The following is a 19995-nucleotide window of genomic DNA, read 5'->3' as shown; positions in this document are numbered from 1 at the left end:
ATCTGCTGAGCTCATTTGTGGACTTGTCAGCCTACAAGAAATGTAGGGATTATTTCTGGAACAATCACCTGATTTCTCCCAAGATGGCAATTTTTGCACTGATTCACAGGACAGGGAGGGCTAATCTATTTACCAACTTGTATAACTGCTTCTTCACGTTTGTACAGGCTTTTAACTCTGGATTTACAGCTATCCTGAATGGTGCCATTACTTTGAGTTCATCAGTCAAAGCTCTTTTTTTTTTTTTTTTTTTTTTTTTTTGCATTTTAACGCTCTTACAGAAGAGATAAAATACAGTTCAAGCTTCCCCCAGGAAATTCCCCCAGGAAATACATGACCACCTTCTGCAGCTGTATTTCTTTATGATGAAGAGAACTTAGCGTTTCAAGTAGTTATGCCTCTGATTAATCTTGCTTTAATCACCCACTTAACTATGCATGATGCAGCAGGTCTCATCAATTTTATGGTTATTACAGGGTTATTTATAGTTCTGTGATGTGAAGAATCGTGTCTTGCTCTTTGGATACTCAGGAAAGATCATGCTTACCATATGAGTCATCGTATGTTTATGGTATACACAGACTGTTTTAGGTGTTGCACCTGCTCTTTCTTCTTTCTTGATTGGAAGGTGGCTTTGTGAAGCAAACAGCTTTGTGTCCAGTGTCAGGTTTTTGCTCATTCATGTGCTAGAAAATACCCAAGGCATCAGTCTGCAGTTTTGAATTGGTGACCAAGAACTGGGTGCAGCATCCTAGCTCCTCTATCTGCCTGCCTTTTGTGTTTTAATTGTGGCCAAAGTTACTTTCAGCAACTAAACCTAGCTTTTAGCTCTGCCTCTTGGGCAGTGTTTTTACAGAACATGAAAGTCCCTTCACTGAGGCAACTTTGAGATTTCATTCATTACTCTTTTTTATTCCATTTAAAATCAGACACAGAAAATGGATTTTTTCATGTTTGCAGAAATTCTGATATTTTTTCAAGTGGGGGCCCCCAAGGAGGAATACATGTTCCCACACCTCTAAGTGCTTGTTGCAGGACTCTCCCTCCTGCTGGGCTGCCACCCTTGCTGAAGGACACCCCCTGAATTACTTGCTTCTATTCCCAGCAGAGAGACATTATCTTCACTTTCAAACAAGAGTCATCAGGTGAGCACTGGGATAAAATTTGAAAAACCATGTCTATTTGTGCAATAAAGAACATAGCATTTGTGTATGTGAAGAAGAATAAAATCACTCTCTGCTGGGAATTGAAAAGTGCATTTAGGTAATCAAGGCAAGAGCAGTACAAGCAGCACGTGTTTAGCATCTCAAAGGGAAAAATTAGGCAAACATTTAGATACTGCAGTAAACCCTTCCAACTTCCCAAGGGCAGTGCATCTACCTTAATTTTTAAAATAACTTTAAGTTTTTCTTTTGTTATGATTAACAAATAGTGGGTGTTCACAATGTGATTTGGTACAGGGTACCACAGGTCTTTGCCTAAACTGCTTAAATTCTGGTATCTGTGTTTGTCCTGTGAAGTGGATAATCCTGTTTGTTAAGGACATCACCCTTGCTCTCTTGATGCCCCATAAAGTGCAGTGCAAACACCATTGCAGCAGAAGTCTGAGTATTTGTAAGAAAAGAGTATGGCAAGCTCACTGCAAGAAACGTGTTCTCTTGTGCAAAGATTCCCAAGTTAGTTCCTGAGAAGAGGACCATTTTTGCCTATGTGGTCCAATTAAATAGGCTAAGGCTTTCCTTGGAAGGACTTTTGATTAAAGCCTACAGTACTTTCCTGTGCTTCCCTCAGGAAGAAGCAGAGTCTCTGTGGGTGGAGCAGACAAGGGCTGAGTGGAGCAGAGCAGGCACTGCATGACCTGTGCTGCTCCGATCCTCTCTTGCAGGACCCTGTGGCAGCAGAGGTAGTGTTTGGGATTTTTAGGGGGTGTGCATAATCCTGCCAAGCTCTCTTTGTTTCTCTCAGGAAGAAAGCAGGGAGGGCCAAGCAAATGTAGAGATCAATTTGTCCCAGAGTTGTTGGCAAACAATCAAACAGCTGGATGTACACATGTATGGTGTATCCCAAGGAAGGGGGGACACCCAAGATCTACCAATGCCACAAAGGCAGCTTGGAAAGGGAGCCTTTACTTTGCCAGGAGTGTTCTGTCCCAGGCCTGGGACTGGCAGCAAGCATTGAGCACCTCTCCAGAGCATTGTGTGTAATACAGATTGCGATCGTGCCAGTGGCTCTTGTCTCAAGTAGCCTCTCCTTGGAGGAGAGGGTAGGTGACACAGTCTTGGGATCAGAGCTGGACATGAAGAATGAGGAAAGAGCAACCAGTTTAGTGAAAGCTTAACAAAGCTCAGCCTGTTGAGAGATTTGTAGCCCAGCTGAGACTCCATTCCTGTTCCTTGTCATACCACAGAGGAGGCCAGTCACACCTGCCAAACCTCTTTAATGAATGACAGACCAGAACTGTGGCAGCATCCTTGTTGGAGGGGAAAGAAAGCATGCATGCACATGAAGGTGTGCACATGCACAGAGGGTAAGGAAGTCAAGAGGACATCTCCCCTGTACATACACTTGATCAACTCTCAAGCCTGGTGATCCCCAGAGCAATAGCATTTTACGAGACTGAAGAATTTGCCTACAGAAGTGAAAGCAATGAGCCCAGGCCAGCCATGGAGCAGTCTTTTGCTATGGTCCATGTGCAGCACCCCAGAAAGAAGGAAGCGCAGGCCCCACAGACAAAGTGTGCAGCCTTTGCTCCAGTTGCCACCCATCTGAACAGCTGCCTCACTCGTGTCCCACCTCACCGTCCCTGCTTGGCCCACGTGGTTCCAGGCTGTTGTAGGATGGCAGCGTGGTCACTACAGCCTCAACAGTGAAGCGATGTGGAGCACTGAGAGCTGGTGCCTCGTCTTGGAAAGCAGTGTTATCCTGGCTGTTCGGAGCGGGTCCCGGCGGGGAGAGCTTCTGCCGAGAGCGGAACCAGCGGAAGGCCAGGATAAAGGTGATGGCAATGAAATCCAGAACCAGCTCTGCAAGCTCCATCACAGACAGGACAGAGGATCCAAACCAGAGGCTCCACTGGTTCCCAAGCTGGGACAGCAGAGTCACTACCTGCAGGAGATGGAGAAAGAACAGTGAGGACAGCCCTTGTCTGGGACTTTTGCCTCCCTGCCTGTTCCCTCTTCCCTGTGTTACTGGGGCCTTCCCCTCACCCTGCCCCAGGAAGAGACTCAATATCCAGCAATGGTGCTGGAACAAAAGCTTGTCACAGTGGAGGGACATCGTGGGGGAATGGGTGGCCAGAGAAGATGTGGTAGTAAAGCGTGTACCGTGAAGGCTGGAGACTCCCCATTGGTCTTGTAGTTCCACTCCTCAAAAAAGATATTAACTTTGGCAACTCCATTCCTGTGAATGAAAGATGATGCTCAGTAATCCCAACTCCACAACCCCTGCATTTCTTCACCACGCCAAATTATCTCTGTCCCCTTCTGCATCCCATCCTTCTCCCACACATACCACCCAGAGGCTTTCTCCCATCTCTGCAGCTCCCTCATTCTGCACTAAATACAACCTTTGGTACTTACAGTGCACTTCTGACACAGCACTGTAAAACCCAATGTTTGTGGCAAAAGCTCCTGCACAGCTCTCCTTCCCACTCTTCCACAAGCACTTCCTGTGACTCCAGAACACACAGCAAGTGCCTGGGGCTTACTATTTTCATATCAGCATCTGAACCCTTTCAAAATTTTTCATTGAGTCCCCAGTTCTTGCTGAAGTCTCAGTATGTATCTATTCTGACTCAAATCCACTGGCCTTGTCCACAGGTCCCATGCCTGATCTCTTCCCATCAGTGACTCTGACATTTCCAACACACAAACTGCACTGGGATGGTTTCTCATTTGCACACAGTCTCTGTTTAGGGGCTCTCACCTCTTGGATGTGATGTTGTATTTGTTCTGTTGTGAAAGCATGTAGAAAACCCAGTCCTGAAATGAAAGTGCAATAAACTGTGTTACATGATCACAGTCACCTCCTGCAGGTTTAGTACCAGCTGAGGAAGGACTAAATGGGAGGTGGGAGCAGTGCTGAGGCACCAGGACACCCTCTGCTTACCTCTGAGACAGCAGAAGGCCAGCGGGAGTATCCAGCTGACAGCTGGTATTCTGTCATCCTGCGAGACCAGAGGCTGTGTTAGCTCTGAAGCTATGGGAGCCACAGGGCCAGGTCTCGCCATCCCCAGGCACACATGGAGATTCCCTCCCATGCTGAAGTTCCACCCACTTCCCACCATGTGGAATGCAGTCCTTGGGAGCTCACCCCTAAGCCAGCCCTGATGCTCCTCAGCCCTTCTGGCTTCCTGATGGGAGAAATACCATTTCAGGCTGGAGCTCAGCTATTGACTCAAGCTTTTGCCTGGTCAGTGAATGCTTTCCAACACTTCTAGGAATAGTTTCCAATCTTCCTGCCTGACTGATGATAACTTACTTGCAAGGTTTCCGACACTTGTGGAAACAGCCCAGCACATCAGCTTTGAACTCAGCCAGCAGTTTGTAATAACAGTAGCCTAAACAGCAAAGGAAGTAAATCCAGGTAAGCTCACAGTATCACAAAAGGTGGTGTGTGACTGCGAAGGGAACCCAGAAAAGGTTTCCTTCCACAAGGGGCTAATCATCCAAGATAAGACTGTCTTTTGGATGTCCCACACCAGGAAGCTCATTGAAGACAATGAGGTGTGCTGGGACATGGGCTGGACCAAACAGGTTGAGGTGGTGCATGAGCTCTGCTGTCCCTGCTGTCCACTTACCCCAGGCTGTGTGCTTTCTGTAGTCACAGTACTCTGCTCCACTGGGCAAGGGGTAGAAGTAATATGCACAGCCACAGCGTTCTACCATGTTGAGCTGAAAGCAGGAGCGAATGCAGACCTGGGAGGCACGTAAGGTGGAAAAGGCTGATCAAGGGAACCAAACCCACTGCTGCCTGTATCACATCATACTAGTAACACAGCCCAAGAAAAGGAATGGCCGTTAGGGGGCTGAAGCATTTCAGGAAAGTAGGGAAACAAGGTGGCCCAGGAGGGGTGATGGCGAGTTACCTGTTCGGTGTAGCGGGATGAGTACAGATTTTGCACTGGCACGTCACTGCCATCCTCTGTGCAATCACTGTAACTGCCCCCGAGGCGCACGGTCATCTCCTGCAACAGCAAACTCTCACTGCACAGAACACTGCCACTTTGCTGTGCTTTTCCCACTCTCCCATGCCTTGCACTGCTCATCCATCAGTGTCTGCTCTTTATGCTTCCCTCGGGCTGCCAGCTCCCCCTGCTTGCCCCCATTTCATTGTTCACTGATAAACTGCAGCCAAATGCTTCTCGTCTAGTCCAGCAAGCTGTTCTTCCTCTCCCTTCACTCCATGTGATTAATCCCCTCCCTTAAACACACACTAGGTCCACAGGTTGAACCTCCCCATAACCTCCCATCCACAGCTTTCAACCCTTCTGCTTCCTCACCTTTCTCATGCTGATGGAGGTCTCGATGCCAGGACGAACATTGAAACCCCCATCATCCATGAAGGCTGGCTCATTCTGGTCATGGACCATGACCCTGGCTCCTGTCACCGTGGACAGCAGAGGGATGAAATCATTCTGTTCGGTGCGCACCACCAGAGAGAGACCTGAGGGAATATCAGAGAGCGAGGGAGGTCATGGCCAGCTGTGGTGCAGCAGAGGAGGGAGAGCAGGGTGGTTAGAAGGGAGTCTGAAAGAGATAAAGGAAAAGACAGACATCAACCAGGGCTGCACCAAAGCTTGGCAGCAATAGAGAGTGGCTGGAGGGAGGCCAATGACAAAGCTGGAGGCTCCAGAAGAGGCCAGAGAAAACTGGATTTCATCACTGTGGCTCAGAAAAAACACAACTGGGAATTGAGAGAGATTTCATGGAGAGACTTGGAGCCGGATGGAAGAAAAGCCTGAAGATTTGGCCTAGAAAGGTTTCAGGGGGTTTAGGAACACAAATAGGTCAGTTTCTTGTAAGAGGAAAATGGAGAAGGAGAAGGTGAAGACCAGGAACACAGCACTGTGGCTCAGCAGCCGACTTCAGGAAGGGCCAGCACAAGACCAGAGGAAGCAAAGAGCATAAGGATCAGGCACTGCTGAGGAAGAGAGAGTTCAGTGGGCAGCAGTGGGGGACAGCCATGTCCATGAGACAGCTGTCTCCACATGGGTGAAAACAGCTTGGGCGAGACAGAGCAGGGCTGCAATCTGCCACCACCAGTACTAAGCACAGCAGGATGCCCATAACTCCTAGGGAAAACAGAGCTAAGCTGTTCTCCTTACTCACCAAGGGGTGCCTCTCACCCACCATTATTGATCCCAGGCAGCGAGGATGTCCACAGGCTGCTGCTGTTGTCATTAAAGGTATAGCAGTTCCCATACAAGGGATGGTGGAAGTGGGTATAATTCCTGAGAGGGGAAGATAAACATTTACACAGAATGAGAAGGGCTGTGAAACCAAGGGGAAGGGATTTCTGAAAGGAACAACTCTGTTTTCCATCAGCAGGGAGAGGGGCTTACAGCAGATGGGCAGTATTTGTTATGTAAACTCGCCCAAACACGGAAAAGCAATTAAAATGTGCTGTAAAAAATGTCCCGGAGCTGGACAGGTTTTTCCACGAGGTTTTTCATACTGCTTTTCAGAGCCCAAATGGGTTTTAGCAGTGCTAGCAATTACTGTATTATCTTCCTAATACTGATGAAACTCTTAGCTTTTCCTACCCCTTTTCCTCCCTTACAGATGGGTTTCGTTCCACTACCTCCTTGGGGATTTTTGACCAATAATGGCAGGAGAAAAGTGGGATAATTTTTTACTTTCTTTTTGTATCAACTCTCTCTTCTTCCTGTATGTAGGCTGATATGTACCACTTTACCACTGTGGAGAGTAGAATAAAAATACTTCTACGCTGTACATCTGTGCCCACTCTGGCGTTTGTACCAGTATAATTATTTCATTTGTGTGGAACCCAGAAAAAGGAGAAATCATCCTCTGAGGTTCATAGTTCCAGGTCATAGAACCTGTGACCCTGATAAGCACAACCCACAGAAAAGACTCAAGGAAGATCATTTGACACAATGGGAGCTGAACAAGGAACGACCCCACCTCAAAAAAGAGGTTCTCTAATGTGGGTTCCTCGATTCCCCTCGAACCCAGGCACAAAACAAGTATTTGCAGGGATGTTTCCACTACTTACGCCTTGTCACACGTTGCCTCATTGAAGCGGCAAGCATAGATAAAATTCTCAAAGTCAGACTCATCCAGGGCTTTTGCATCAGGCACCTGCGCCAGGATATTGATATAGTGAAAGCTGTACCATTCCCGCACGGCATCCACTCCCGAGGAGTACGCCTGATGGAAACAGTCGTTGTTTTCATTGCACTGTTAAGAAGGAGAAAACCAGCCGTGTCAGAGAAGTCTTGTTGCCCAGGAGACAAGGCTCTGCCTGTGGATAAGCTCTGCTCCCTCAGCACAGGCAGGAGATGACCGAGGCAGTGAAGAGTTCCACAGAACTCCTGTGTGTGACCAACAGGTGATCAGCAGGGTATGGAGAAAACACAGGGCAGCTCCTCGGTGGAAGGGAAACGCCAGGTGAATAAGCGAGGCTGAGTAAAACCCAGGAGGCAGCAAGGTGTGCAGGGCAATCTGCACATAAATTCTACCTGGTATAAAACCAGGAGCTTTAAATTCTTGCGTGGGGAGCCCTTCCTTCAGGGTGTGTCCAGAAAAACGTTTGTGATCCTGTGGGAACTCCAGTTAACTGCAGAGTGATTAGCCTCAGTCCTTCAGTGCTTTTTAAATGCAAACACAGATACCCTAGGGCGAGGAAGCTGCTACCTAAGAGCAGTTGCAACCATGATCACATTTCAGGTGGCCCAGGACCATCAAATACTTTCTCCTTTGCTATTATTGGGCAATGCAGCAGCTGATGCTGATAAACAGCTCTCAAAGGCAACTGCAAGGCTGATGTACCCTCAGGAAGGACAAGGTTTCGCTGCTCTTAGGAAGAGATGTAGACTGACACAGACATGTCCCCTGGGGCCTGGGACATGGACAGGGGCAGAATCTGGGGAGCAGGACTGTATGGAGCAAAGGATTCAGCTCTACTTTTATCTGTCATTAGCAATAGCCAGTGTAGATTAATCAGACTTCTACGTAAGGAGAGGCATGGCCAAGGGTCTAACAAGACAAAAGTAGCCAGGCAGAGACTGGAGTGGGTAGGGCACAGGGTATCTAGGGATCTCACCAGAACAAAGCCAATTTTCCAGTCATTCTTGTCCACTGAAGGACTGTTCTCTGGCAAGTTGACTAAGTTATCCCGCTTCTGCCTCCGCAAAGGATGGCGCTGGACATGATGGAGCAGGCTCCTTGAGCTACGCCTTTGTGTGGACACCGTGGACCAGTCGCTTTGTGGCAGAGACATGTTGTAGTCATAGAGGTCTAGCAGTGTCTGGTGGGTGATTTGGTCCAGCTGATCCAGCTGCTTTCGGATGGCACTGTATCTATAGAGGGGGGAGAGAAAACCAGCACACAAACAGCTCTGAATAAGACAGGCAGCAAAGTTTGCTGGGGTGATTCCGGGCATTCCTGCCACGAGTTGTAAATCTAACCCCTTGCTGGAGGCTATCTTGCAGGAGAGAAGTAAATCTGCTCTAGCCCTGTGGCACTTTACACTGCAGCCTGCTAACATACACCACCAAGCAGCGCTGCCTAAACCCACATGCCTCACTGTGAGTGCCCTGCAGCAGCAAAGGCCTCCCTCTGAAAAGCGTCCTTTCCACCGGCACCGCTACAACAGTGGGCAGTCGAGGATCATGAGGAGAACCACAGTGAGTTTGTGCCGTGTTCCTACACCCATCAAAGTCACAGCAGTCAACATCTCTGCAAGCCTATTTCTTACCTGTACGGATTGAGGGTGCACAGCGTCACGGCCGGGAAAGTCAGCCTGTCCGAGTTAAGGTTGAGGTTGAGGTTGACAGGGTAGCTGAAGTACTCCCTGTAGAGGATCCCAAACTGCCAGTACATTAAGCCAAAGGTGAGAAAGAAGAGAACAGACCAGAAGGCTGTCTTCATCTTATTCTTTTTGGAGCACACCAGGCGGATAGCCCCATGGATGGTTGTGTTGCTGCAGAAGAACTGGAATAGCTCCTGGTAGGAACTGTAGAATTCGATGAGACCCTCCCGCTCCTCTTCTTTCTGCTGCTGCTCCTCTTCTTGCTTACATTGTCTCATTTTTTCCCCTTCTGGCATCTTCCCTGCCTTCACAGACCCAGCCTATAGTACAAACTCAGAATTAGTGGGTTGCCCAGCAAGACTGTAGCTCCGGGAAGCCATGCCCGCTTCACCAACTGGCTCTGCATCCATCTCCCCCAAGCCCCGCTGCTTTCCCCCGCTCCCCCCTGACCCCCGCCCAGGCTGCAGGTCCCCCTCCGAGCCTCCCGTCCCACATGTGACACGGGTAGATCCTCCCGCCCGCCCCGCGGGGGCCGCGGCACTAACGCGGGGCGCGGTGCCCATGGCGAGCGGCGGCTGCTCGGGCCGGGGCCGGGGCCGGGGCCGGTGTGCTATGCCCAGCGCTGCCGGCTCTCCCGCAGCCTCCCCGGCTGGGCTGGGACCGGTTCCTTTCCAGTTGGAGCCAGCACCCCGCCCGGCTCCTGCCCTGCCAGCCTCTCCCCGCCCCTCCCGCTTGTCCCTCCTGCCTGCCCCCTCCTGCCCCTTCCCCTTCCCCCGGGCGCCGCTCCCGGGGAAGAAAAGCCTCTTTAAACTCTCAAGTGTCGGCGGCGGGACAGCAGCGGCCGGGGGACCGGGGACCCGTCGGGGCGGTGACCTTGGCGGTGCCGACGGGGTCAAGGCGCGGCCGCCGCGCTCCCGGGGACAGCGGGGCCCCCCCGGTCCCCGAGAGAGCCCGGCCCCGGCCAGGGACGGCCGCCCAACAGCCTGAACCTCCTCCTCCCACCCCCTCCGGCGGGGACGCGGCGTCCCAGCGAGCCCAGGCGATGCAGAAAGAAAGTTGGCAGCGCTGGTCCCCGAGGCAGCGCCGGCCGGCCGGGAACACCCCCCGGTTTGTCCTCCCTGGGACCGTGCCCTGTCACCGACCGGCGGTGAGGGCTCCTGCCTGGCTTTCATCGCCAAATTGTGCTTTCCAAGGGAAAAGCGGCGAGTTTCGGGTGATATCTGCGAGGGGGATGGAGCTGGGACAGAGAAGGCTGGGGGCGAGTCAGGGATACACCTCAGTTACCGCACCGCCTGTGCTGGTGCCTTGGCTGAAGAAATCTTTTGGGTCCATAACTGCCTGGCCCAACCATGAGTGGGAACTTGTTTCGCTGATCTGTGCCTGGGAAATCAAGGCCTCCCGGCATTACCCCAAACCTTCCAGTGTTTCCTTGGACCACGGAAATGAACACTTAGCAAAATGGGACCAAAAGTCCCAAACATCCGCCCCCCCCATCATTATAACCGTGAAACTTCTTTACCAATCTTTTCTCCCAATGATTTTCTCTCAAACTAGCTCTCTCTGAAGTTTTCACTTATTTCTTTCCTTTCTGCTTACCTCCTTCAGGTAAGTCCTTGTTCAGAGTCTTTGGTCACTGAATTTTGATCCTTATGAGAGTTAGCTGTGGTTTGGTTAGTGACTCAAAATAGCCACTTTCACCTCTTCATATTGCAAAATCCCATGCTTGAAAATGGCAAGCAGCACACTTTTGAGGCCAGCAGTTAAGTGTCAGTGTGCCAGGAACAGCCTTGTGACAGGTGCTTGTTACAAACCTAGAGCCACAACTTAGAGCGTCCTGCTAGCTCCGTCCCCTGACAAAAAGCAATGCAAAGCAAGAGCACCATTTCTCCTGCAGTTCTAAACTTAATTATATCTCCAGTAGATTATTTTTGAACTTTCATCAAAGATGAAAGCTGCAAAAAGTGGGTGGGATGAGGTGAATGGACTAATACTGTATCAAATGCTTACTACAAAGCAGCTTCCTCAGAGCATTACTGCTTCCACTTCTGGGGCCCCCAACTCAGGAAGGATAAGGTCCTATTGGATAGAGTCCAGAGGACGCCATGAAGATGATCAGGGGGCTGGAGCACCTCTCCTGTGAAGGCAGGCTGCGAGGAGAGAGTTGGGGTTGTTCATCTTGGAGAAAAGAGGCCTGCAGGGAAACCTTATTGCCTTCCAATATCTAACAGGGCTACAAGAGACCTGGGAAGGGACTATTTATCACGGCACGTAGTGACAGGACAAAGGGGAATGGCTTCAAACTTAAAGAGGGCAGGTTTAGATTAGATATTAGGGAGAAATTTTTCACTGTGACGTTGGTGGGGTACTGCAACAGGTTTCCCAGAGAAACTGTAGGTGCCACATCCTTGGAAGTGTTCAAGGCCAGGTTGGACGGGGCTTTGAGCAGCCTGATCTAGTGGAAGGTGTCCCAGCGGGGGTCGGAATGAGATGACCTTTAAGGCCCCTTCAAACCCAAGCCATTCTATGATTAGAAGTATCCTGGACTGGACCGACAGTCCGTGCAGCTCCGTATCCCATCTTGGGCAGTGCCAGTAGGAAATGTCATTTAGTGGAGGAATGTGAGCTCTCCTGACTCGTACCACTTGCAAGTTTCATGCACTCAGATAGACCTGGAGACCAGCAATTATGCAGCTTTGGTGCTTGCAATTACCAGTGGAGCCAATGGAGCTCTAGTCCAGTCACTTCACAGAGAGCAACTTGTTTGACTTACATTATTATAATTTCCTGGAATTACTGTTACACTAATGGACTAATCCTCCAGTACCACCTTTTTCTTACTGGAATTGTGACTCTATCTTACTGGAGTAACAAAAACTATTTTGCCCCTGGAAATTCCCCTCTTATACTCATTTAAGTTAACAGTACCCACTAAGCAACTAGAGCCAAATTTGGTAGCCCATAGGCATTCTCTGATTTCCACAGTATGTGAAAGGATTTTAAATTGTCTTCAATTGATCTTGGTGTGAGACAAAGGTAACTTACATTTTTTGGTTTCTTTTGGCTTGAGGAATAATTAAAACCTCAAATATCTGGACTGATTTGCTGTATCCAAGTGACATTCTAAAGCAATTTTCTCAGCATTTTGTCATGGCCAACAATTTCCATCACCACGTTGTCTGGGAGAACTTTCGGCCTTTGACAAAGCTTGGACAAGAACAGCAGATAATTATAATATGTATGTATCTGTCTATCTCTATATACACACTCACATCTAAACTTATTTTTCAGAAGACTTTGTCCATTCATGTGTTGTTTGGGGGTTTTATAAGAATGAAAAAGCCATTTACTAGCCCTTTGACCATTTTCAGTGGGTGTGACAGCTGTGCTCTGAGCAATTCCCCTTTCCCTCTTTCTCCCCGCGGTGTGCTGCTTGGGCTGCCGTGCGTTATCTGCTGCTGTGGCACACCTCGGAGCACGCATCAGCCCCGAGGTGACTCCCAGTTGCTTCAGTCATGCGAATATCACACTTTGGCCGTGGCTCTGTAAAAGTCCCAGCGTCCCCATGGTCTCACAGGTGTGCTGCAGATCAACTGCCAATGCACAAAGGAACAAAAATTTATTTTTAACATTGCTACAATTACCACTTGATTCCCCAAATACTTTAGAAACAGTGCAAACAAGTCTCCTGTTGCCAGCTCAACTGCCAGTCTCAATCTCCATCAGAAGGAGTCAGAACTTGCTAACACTTCAGGGTTGGGTTTTTTAAATTACTACTTATATCTTCCCAGTTTTGGTGCTGCTTTTTTTTCCTAGTGTGTACATGAAGTAGATCACTGAAGTGACCATTTTCTCACCCAGACTGTCAGTCACAGATGGTACCATTCTCCTCAGGCACACTGCACTGTAACAGAAGCAGTGGTAAGGAGTTCTAATTAGTACAGTTTGCAAAAGCAGCTCCTGTTGATCATTTAGGTGATTAGGTTCACTTCTGTCTCAAGCTTTCCTCTCACAAGAGTCTTCTGAGCATTTTGCCCATCCACAGCTTTCTGGATATTTCCATTGTACTGAGGCATTGACCTATCAAGGTGAGTCACACCTGATGGAACTGGTTTTGACACTGATGGTTATTACCCTCACTGCCATTCAGGCTCAGCAATTACGGGATAATTTGTCTTCTGAGATCCCAAGTCTTGCAATAGAATGAAAGATCTTCCATCAAGCACTACAAATCCTCTTTGGAAGTTTTGGTTCATCATATTTACTCCACCTCTAACAACATTTTAAATCCAAGGAGCTTTATGCTGAGGAGATCCTTGTCACTAGTTCCTTCTCTTGTGAAATGGGAAGCGCCCTGTTGTTCTGGGCAGTGCTTCTGTGTATTACATCTTCACAAGCTCTGAATGCATGATTGCTCTTTATTGCTACTGAACAACCTTTGAGTAAACATGAATCACTCTTTATGGCACCAAATTTGAAATGTTCCCTTACCAGCCATGTCGATTATCTGCCCAGGTAGGAATTTGATAATGATCTGTAGTACACACAACATTTTAAAATAGAACAAATTTCTTTTCTACACACTGCTACTGTGCTGGGAAAAAAGAAAAATCTCTCCCTGTCTGGTATGGATTCCAAGTGTAACAAATTATACATGTTTTTGAACTAGTTGTAAGACTTTCGATGAGTTTAATTCTTTCTTATATCTGTAAATGAAATTGTACTTTCCTTCTGCTGCAAGGTAGAAAGCAGTAATTATTTTGGGATTATGTCTGGATTACCTACAGCTGCTTATATTTTTCTCCATTAAAACTAATGACCCAAGAAGTCAAGGAATATCATCATGGATGTTGCTGGAAGTTTGTTTGGCCAAAGAAGCCCCAGCGCAGTAGGTGGCAAAGATGGGTGGATGCGAGGCTACACATTGAATGGCTGCTGTCTTCAGCAGGGAGGTGTTTCCCCAGGGTGCAGGGACTTCCTTGAGGCAGAGGTGGTGATCTCCAAAGAGGGTCATTATCAAAAAGCCAGCAGGGATTTGCAAACTAATCTACTGGGCTGTTGAATGCCTTCTCCTTTGCTACTGATGTAACTTGCCAAGGCAGCAGTGGTGTCTGTTCCAAATAACCAGTGATAGCCCAGCAGTAAGAGCATGTCCATGTACATGCTTCTACTCCTTTGTGTCCCCAGGAGGCTGATTTTCAATGCATGCCTTCATTTGTACCTTGTAGGAGCAGAGTGGCTGCAGAGAGCCATTCCGGTGAAGCAAAAGGGAGCCCTGGGGGAAAACTGGAGCTGCATGTGTTATCCTTACCTTTCAGCATGAAAGAATCTGGCTAGAATCGTGAAAATAAAATATTGTAGGACTGAGAAAGTCCTGCTGGAGACTGCATAGAGGGAATGCAGTCTCTCTTCCTAGGGGAATGAAGCCAAGATGAGTGGAGCCCAGAAGACTCAGCTGGCAAACCTGAATTAGCTTCTGAAAAGTGTGGCTGACTCCCATCTGTTGTCCATATTTCAGGGTAAGGGATATTGCTTCCTGGAAATGGTGTATATCACACAGGGTGTTGAAGAAGCCCAGTGACCCAGACCCTTTAGCCACACTACTTTGTGTCCGAGCCAGCTGCCATCTTCACTATTCATGACCCGTTGTCCTGCACGAGAGAATCAGAGTCACCAAGCTCTACCTCTGCTGCACGTTCCCTCATGGAGGATCACTCAGCCAGATCCACAGCTCAACAGACACTGCTCTGTCCAGTCCTGCTGCAATGGGACCGAGTGTGGAAATGGCCAGATGAAAATTCCCACCCACTGGCACAGCTAAGCTAACACACATCTGGAAGCTGGGTGAACAGTCCAGGCTGGAACAGCAGCAAAGCTATAGGACTGATTTCTCCATCTGCTTTGTCCTGAGGGGCAATTAATAAGTGGGCAATCAAGATGGAGTCTCTTTGATGTCCCCCCACCCTTCCCTGCTCTCTCCAGGTGAAATCTTCGATTTCCTCATTCCAGCCCTAACAATATAACCATTATCACAGCCACCTGACTCCTCGGCTCTCTGTCCCCACCCCTTTCTTGATCTCTCCTGCCTGTTCCTGGAAATCGGAGGCAGAAGCAGCCACCTCAGACCAGTTTTTTTTCCGGCAGCTGCTGCTCCCCAGCCAACAGAGATGCCAGGGTTGGGGCTGGTCCCCTGTGAGCCCAAGGCAGCACCCCCCTCGGCACAGCTCGGTGGACACAGGTGCTCCCTGCTGCCTGCCTGCAGCTGTGCGAGAGCTGGTGATAGGACAACCTTGCTTATGTTCAGCTTGATTTTTGACACTGCCTCATGTAGTTCTCCAAATGCCCCTCCAGGCACTCCCACCCCAGTGGTTTCATGTTGCTTCTGCTTCTTGGCTCTGCTCTGCTGATGGTGATCTCTTCTCCTCTGGAATACAAGCCAAAACTTATACCCTTGGAAAGGGAATCCAAATGGAATTAGGCCCTTAAGAAGAAAAGTTAATCTATAAATCCCAATTATTTTATGGGCAAGGCCAGATTTCACAGCCAAATGGCCCAAGGGAACACCTCCCACCACACCCTTCTCAAAAGGAGGAGCAGAAGGCATCACCCCCACTTTCTAGTCTCCCTTTTATTTGTTCCAATGCATTCAATTCGTTCTTCTGCTTGAGAGGTTTTATGTCTTCCCTCACAAGATCTCAGGCTAGCAGTGACGCAGTGGTCTGGAAATGGTCTGAAAGCTCTAGAATGGTCCAGGAGGCAAAGAACCTAAATTTTGTTCAAGGTGTAGCTTGATAAATTTAAGTGAAGCATTAGGTAACAAGATACCCTTTGGTGTTGTCTTGGTTTTTATAATGAAGTAGTCTGAGGTTTGTCTTCTGTAGGACTTGGAATATCTGGATTCATATCTTAATTATTTTTCTTTTTTTTTTTTTTTTTTGTTTCATCCTTTCTTTTAAGCAGAAAAGGCTGGCCAACAAAACATGAATCTTAGTCAAGCCATGTGACCACTTCTAGTGATACTGAGAAGAGTGAGATTTCTTCATTATAGTCACTGTCCCATTCTGTCATTTCTTAACTCTGTATCAAGATTTCAGTTGCTTCAGATACATCTCACGTACCAACAAGTTTATACTCCTGGGTAAATTTTGGGATTGGGAGGGCATTTTCATCAAGTAAGACACATAGGTTGCTTTTTTAGAGAAAGAATCTTCCCCTGTATCTTGAAAAATGGTCTGCTTCAAGGGGTCTAGGGCTTTTTGTCTTTCATATCCCCTGCCAGTAAAGAATCTCAAAGTATTTGCTCCTGGTATGAGGATGTGGATATTTATCAGCTGAGGCAATTGATCTTTCCTGCTAAGGACTTAATAAGATGTTGGTGGTATTTCATGGGAGGACAGGTCTGTGAGGATGATTTAGGTACATACAGAAACACATAAGAAAGGAAAACCAGCAATTTGTAAAGAAACCAATACTAACTAATCACAGGATTTCAGAAGTGTTTCAAAAAGGGGGAAAAGGAAACAATAAAAGTACGGTTGAAAACAAGGGAAGGAGAGGGAGCTGAATGGAAAGAAGAGTAGTGAATGAACTCAAAAGGAGAAGAAAACTTGCCCTCCTTCTCTGCGAGCTGCACCTGGATATGGTGGGAAGTCAGTGTTGTCACCTCTGCCTCTGCCCTTCATTTGTCCCTAACCCCTTTTGCCTCCTCAGGTTGTAACACCATGTCACCACATCACTGTACCTGCTGGGGCAGTGTTGCTGCTCCCTCTTAATTCTCTCTCACTCTCTCTCTGACATTCCAATGCCCAGTACTGATGGCCCATAACAGCACCTGCTACAACTGTTCTCTTCTGTGTGTAGAAAAGTGTCACCCCTTTCACATTTTCATTCCCTGAATTCACTCCTGTCATGCTTTGCCATCCTTACTAACTGGGCATGCTCATGGGCTGAAAAATGGGGTGAACACCTTTCTTGTGGGATACAGAAACAGTTGTTCAGTGGGGTAAGGGAAGTTACAAAAAGCATCTGGAGTTGTCTACAGCTGGAAAATTAGAGGAACTTTGTAAGGTTGCATATAGAAAGACAGCAAGTCAGGTCAAACAAGGAACAGCTAGCAAAAGGAATCAAAACTAAGATGGCTCTCTTGAAATGCATCAGGCACCTGCCAGATGTTCTGAAGGGCAAAACAGTGATCAAGCTGTGCAGGGAGCGCACAGCAGAGATAAGGCCATGACAGACACCTCTGCAGCGTGTGTGAAGCGTTGAGTGATGAGATCAGGGTGGCAGAACCCATTCTTCAGCAGGGTGGGGTTTGCCAGCCAACATGTCTGAAACTGAAGCGGCTGCGGAATAGGCTGTTCAACACACTGACAAAGCAAACAGTAACAACTTGCTGGGAGCAATGGCATTTGTCCAAGAGTCTTACAGGATCTCCGGGATGAAGTAGCTGAAACTGCTCCGAGCAGTGCGTGACCCCACGTCTACCCCGGCGCGGTACCTCAGGAGGGGAAAGGGCTGAATGTGATGCCCCAGTTTGGCCAGGGGCAGATGGTGGAAGAGTTTCTGGGACTTGTCTGGGCTTCAGATGAAGATAACATGAATAAAAAGATGTGAGATTAGTACAGCTAGAGACTAAGAGGGTCTGGAGCAGCCTGTCACACCACTCCATGATGCTTACATCCCCAGCAGGCTGTGAAATCCATACTGTCCTCTGCCAACCTGACAGTATGTGCCCTCTGGTCCACCTCCTGAAGGTTTGGATGTGTGCTTGGTTGAATGCTACCTGGTGGTACTGGAGCCAGCCAGGACTGGTGGAGTTGTTGGCTCTTGCTGCAGGACATGAGGGATGTGGTGGTCCAGGTGCTTTGACCCAGCTCCTGGTGAAGGTGACAGCAGCAGTGACAGAGGGGTGTGTTCGTGTCAGCACCAGAAGTGAAGCTGCTGGTGCTGACCCTCTCCTTCCTCCTCTCCTGATTCATGAAAAGGAGCTCTCAATGCTGCAACTTCCTGAGGACATGACTGGGGATGCTCCTTGTTCCTCTGCTGTCTCTCTTCATCAGGGGCTGCTGCCAGCTCCTGCCAGTCCTGGAGCCTGAAATCAACCCTGTCAACTCCAGATGGGCTTTTTGAGCTTCTCAGTTAATTTTTCATCCGGGGGAATATCTGTCATTTTTCAGCATCAGCTCATCACTCATTGAAGGAGGTGCATGGAAACCCACCTGGGTGTGCTGGGAGAAGCGGAATTTTCAACTGACCTGGGAGGAGGAACATGTTTATGCAGTGGACAGGAGCTGGACAGACCTAGTGTGAAACATCACAGGGAAGCATGAGTCCCATGCTTTTGTCTGGGACACAGTTTAGGGGTGGTTATAATAGAGCTGGAGGCCTTGAGAAAAGACCAATCCTTTTCTCTTTTCTTCCTTCTCTTTTTGTTCTTTTTTTTTTGTGTGTGGTTTTTGTTTGTTTGTGGGTTTTTTGAGAGGTGGAGAATGTGGAATGTTACAGGCACTTTGCTGTCTCCATTGTACTTTATCATTGCTCATGTTACTGAAGTGCAGGTGAAGGACACGTAGGAGAAAGTGTTCAGTGCAGAAGGTTGGTGTCACTAGGAGAATCAAACATGCAGCACTAGTGACGACGTGTCTTTGGTCAGCATTTTGTACTCTTCAGGGACCTGTATCCTTGTAACCCTTCAGACCCAATAAAGGGCTCTTTGCAGTCTGATCTGTGATGAATTACATGTGGGGTGAGCACAGTTCTCAGGCCTTCTGACATTTTCAGGGATGTCAAAGAATCAGAGAATGGTTTGGGCTGCCAGGGACGTTAAAGATCGTCTAGTTCCAAGCCATTGGGCAGGGACACCTTTCACTAGACCAGGTTGCTCAGAGCTCCATCCAGTGTTCTCACACACCTCTAGAGTGACATCTCTATGGCTTAAAAAGCAATCCTTGGTAAGTATTTCCTGTGATGCACTTACACTGAATTCCGCTGGTGATGGCCGGCACACTGAGCTGGAGGGTCGGGAGTGGCCTCTCCTGCTCTGTGTCTGCCATGTTCCACAAAAGGGCTTTGGCTGAACATGGTGCCTGTGCTGCTGTACCTGTGCTGGAGAAACAATGCCCACAGTTGCTTTGGAGGCACTGCAGAATGTGTGATTGTGATATAATGTGAGGTTGAGGTAGACACAGTTTGTTTAAATGCTTTACTTCTAGTCAGTGCATGCTCTCTTGGAGGCAGCTGAGCTTCAGCTGCGTTCATAAAGTGCTTCTAAACCAATGTAGTTAGACTGCTGAATCTATTTTGCTAACTTAAACTGAATGAGCAGAGGCGTAATCAAACAAGGGGAACCTATGGGGAAAAGATCATCTTGAGCTTGGCTTTATTCTTTGAAAAATATCTGCTCTTTCAACACCGCCTTAGAAGTTCTGGCTTGTCCATATCCACAAAACAATGCAGCCACAGCCTCCAAGTAATCTTTGTTGGCTGAAGTGCAAAGAACTTAATCTTACGTTTTGCAGGTTGACAAAACATGTATTAGAATATTGTGTCTTATATCCAACAATCCTCCTAAAGGGTTAGTTTTAAACACCTACACTTAATATTTATTTGCACTGACACAGTGTGCCTTACAATGGGCTGGTGTGCCCAGCAGCTAATCAGATGATGACCAAATTCCTGCTCCTTGATCCATGTGGCCAGGCAGTGATGCCATGTGGCACTTGGCCACGGCACATTTGACCTTGGAAGGCAGCATGGCTGTCTCCCAGAGAAGCAGAACGCCTAATATTATTTATCCCTGTCTTCTTAATGCAGTCAAGTTTATATTTGATGCACTCTTAGTCTCAGTGACATTTTCTGTAATAAGTGTTTTATATTTAAAATGGAACAAACATTGCTGTTAAGCACAAGGTCACCTTGTTTATCAGTGAGTATTACTTTTTTCTGCTTTAGAGTATCTGCTTCACTTGTTTTTGTGGATTAAATCCAGCTTCAGACCTTCAGGGA

The 19995-nt window shown here is 48.0% G+C and overlaps 1 protein-coding gene across 4 annotated transcripts; it reads right to left on the bottom strand.

Moving 5' to 3' along the window:
- Positions 1-2420: 2420 nt before the first annotated feature.
- Positions 2421-10709, bottom strand: SCNN1A (sodium channel epithelial 1 subunit alpha). 4 transcript variants are annotated; one of them, XR_014226299.1, is made up of 14 exons: positions 9540-9666; positions 8941-9314; positions 8287-8542; positions 7237-7421; positions 6351-6451; positions 5501-5664; positions 5087-5185; positions 4799-4916; positions 4480-4558; positions 4312-4351; positions 4108-4165; positions 3925-3980; positions 3324-3399; positions 2966-3105 (listed from the first exon to the last, which is right to left on the bottom strand). XR_014226299.1 is itself a non-coding variant. In XM_082278635.1 (13 exons), the coding sequence occupies exons 2-13, from the start codon at positions 9288-9290 to the stop codon at positions 2779-2781; spliced, it is 1869 nt and encodes a 622-aa protein (XP_082134761.1). In that variant the 5' UTR covers positions 9291-9314; positions 10591-10709; the 3' UTR covers positions 2421-2778. The 4 variants fall into 4 exon arrangements, 3 of the variants coding, with proteins under 3 accessions (XP_082134761.1, XP_082134760.1, XP_082134759.1); XM_082278635.1 differs by lacking the exons at positions 4312-4351; positions 9540-9666 and adding an exon at positions 10591-10709 and having other exon boundaries at positions 2421-3105; XM_082278634.1 differs by lacking the exons at positions 4312-4351; positions 9540-9666 and adding an exon at positions 9868-10001 and having other exon boundaries at positions 2421-3105.
- Positions 10710-19995: the final 9286 nt, after the last annotated feature.

Source organism: Coloeus monedula (genome assembly GCF_965178545.1).
Source record: "Coloeus monedula genome assembly, chromosome: 3".
Lineage (NCBI taxonomy): Eukaryota > Metazoa > Chordata > Aves > Passeriformes > Corvidae > Coloeus > Coloeus monedula.
This window is presented reverse-complemented; position numbering and strand designations above follow the sequence as displayed.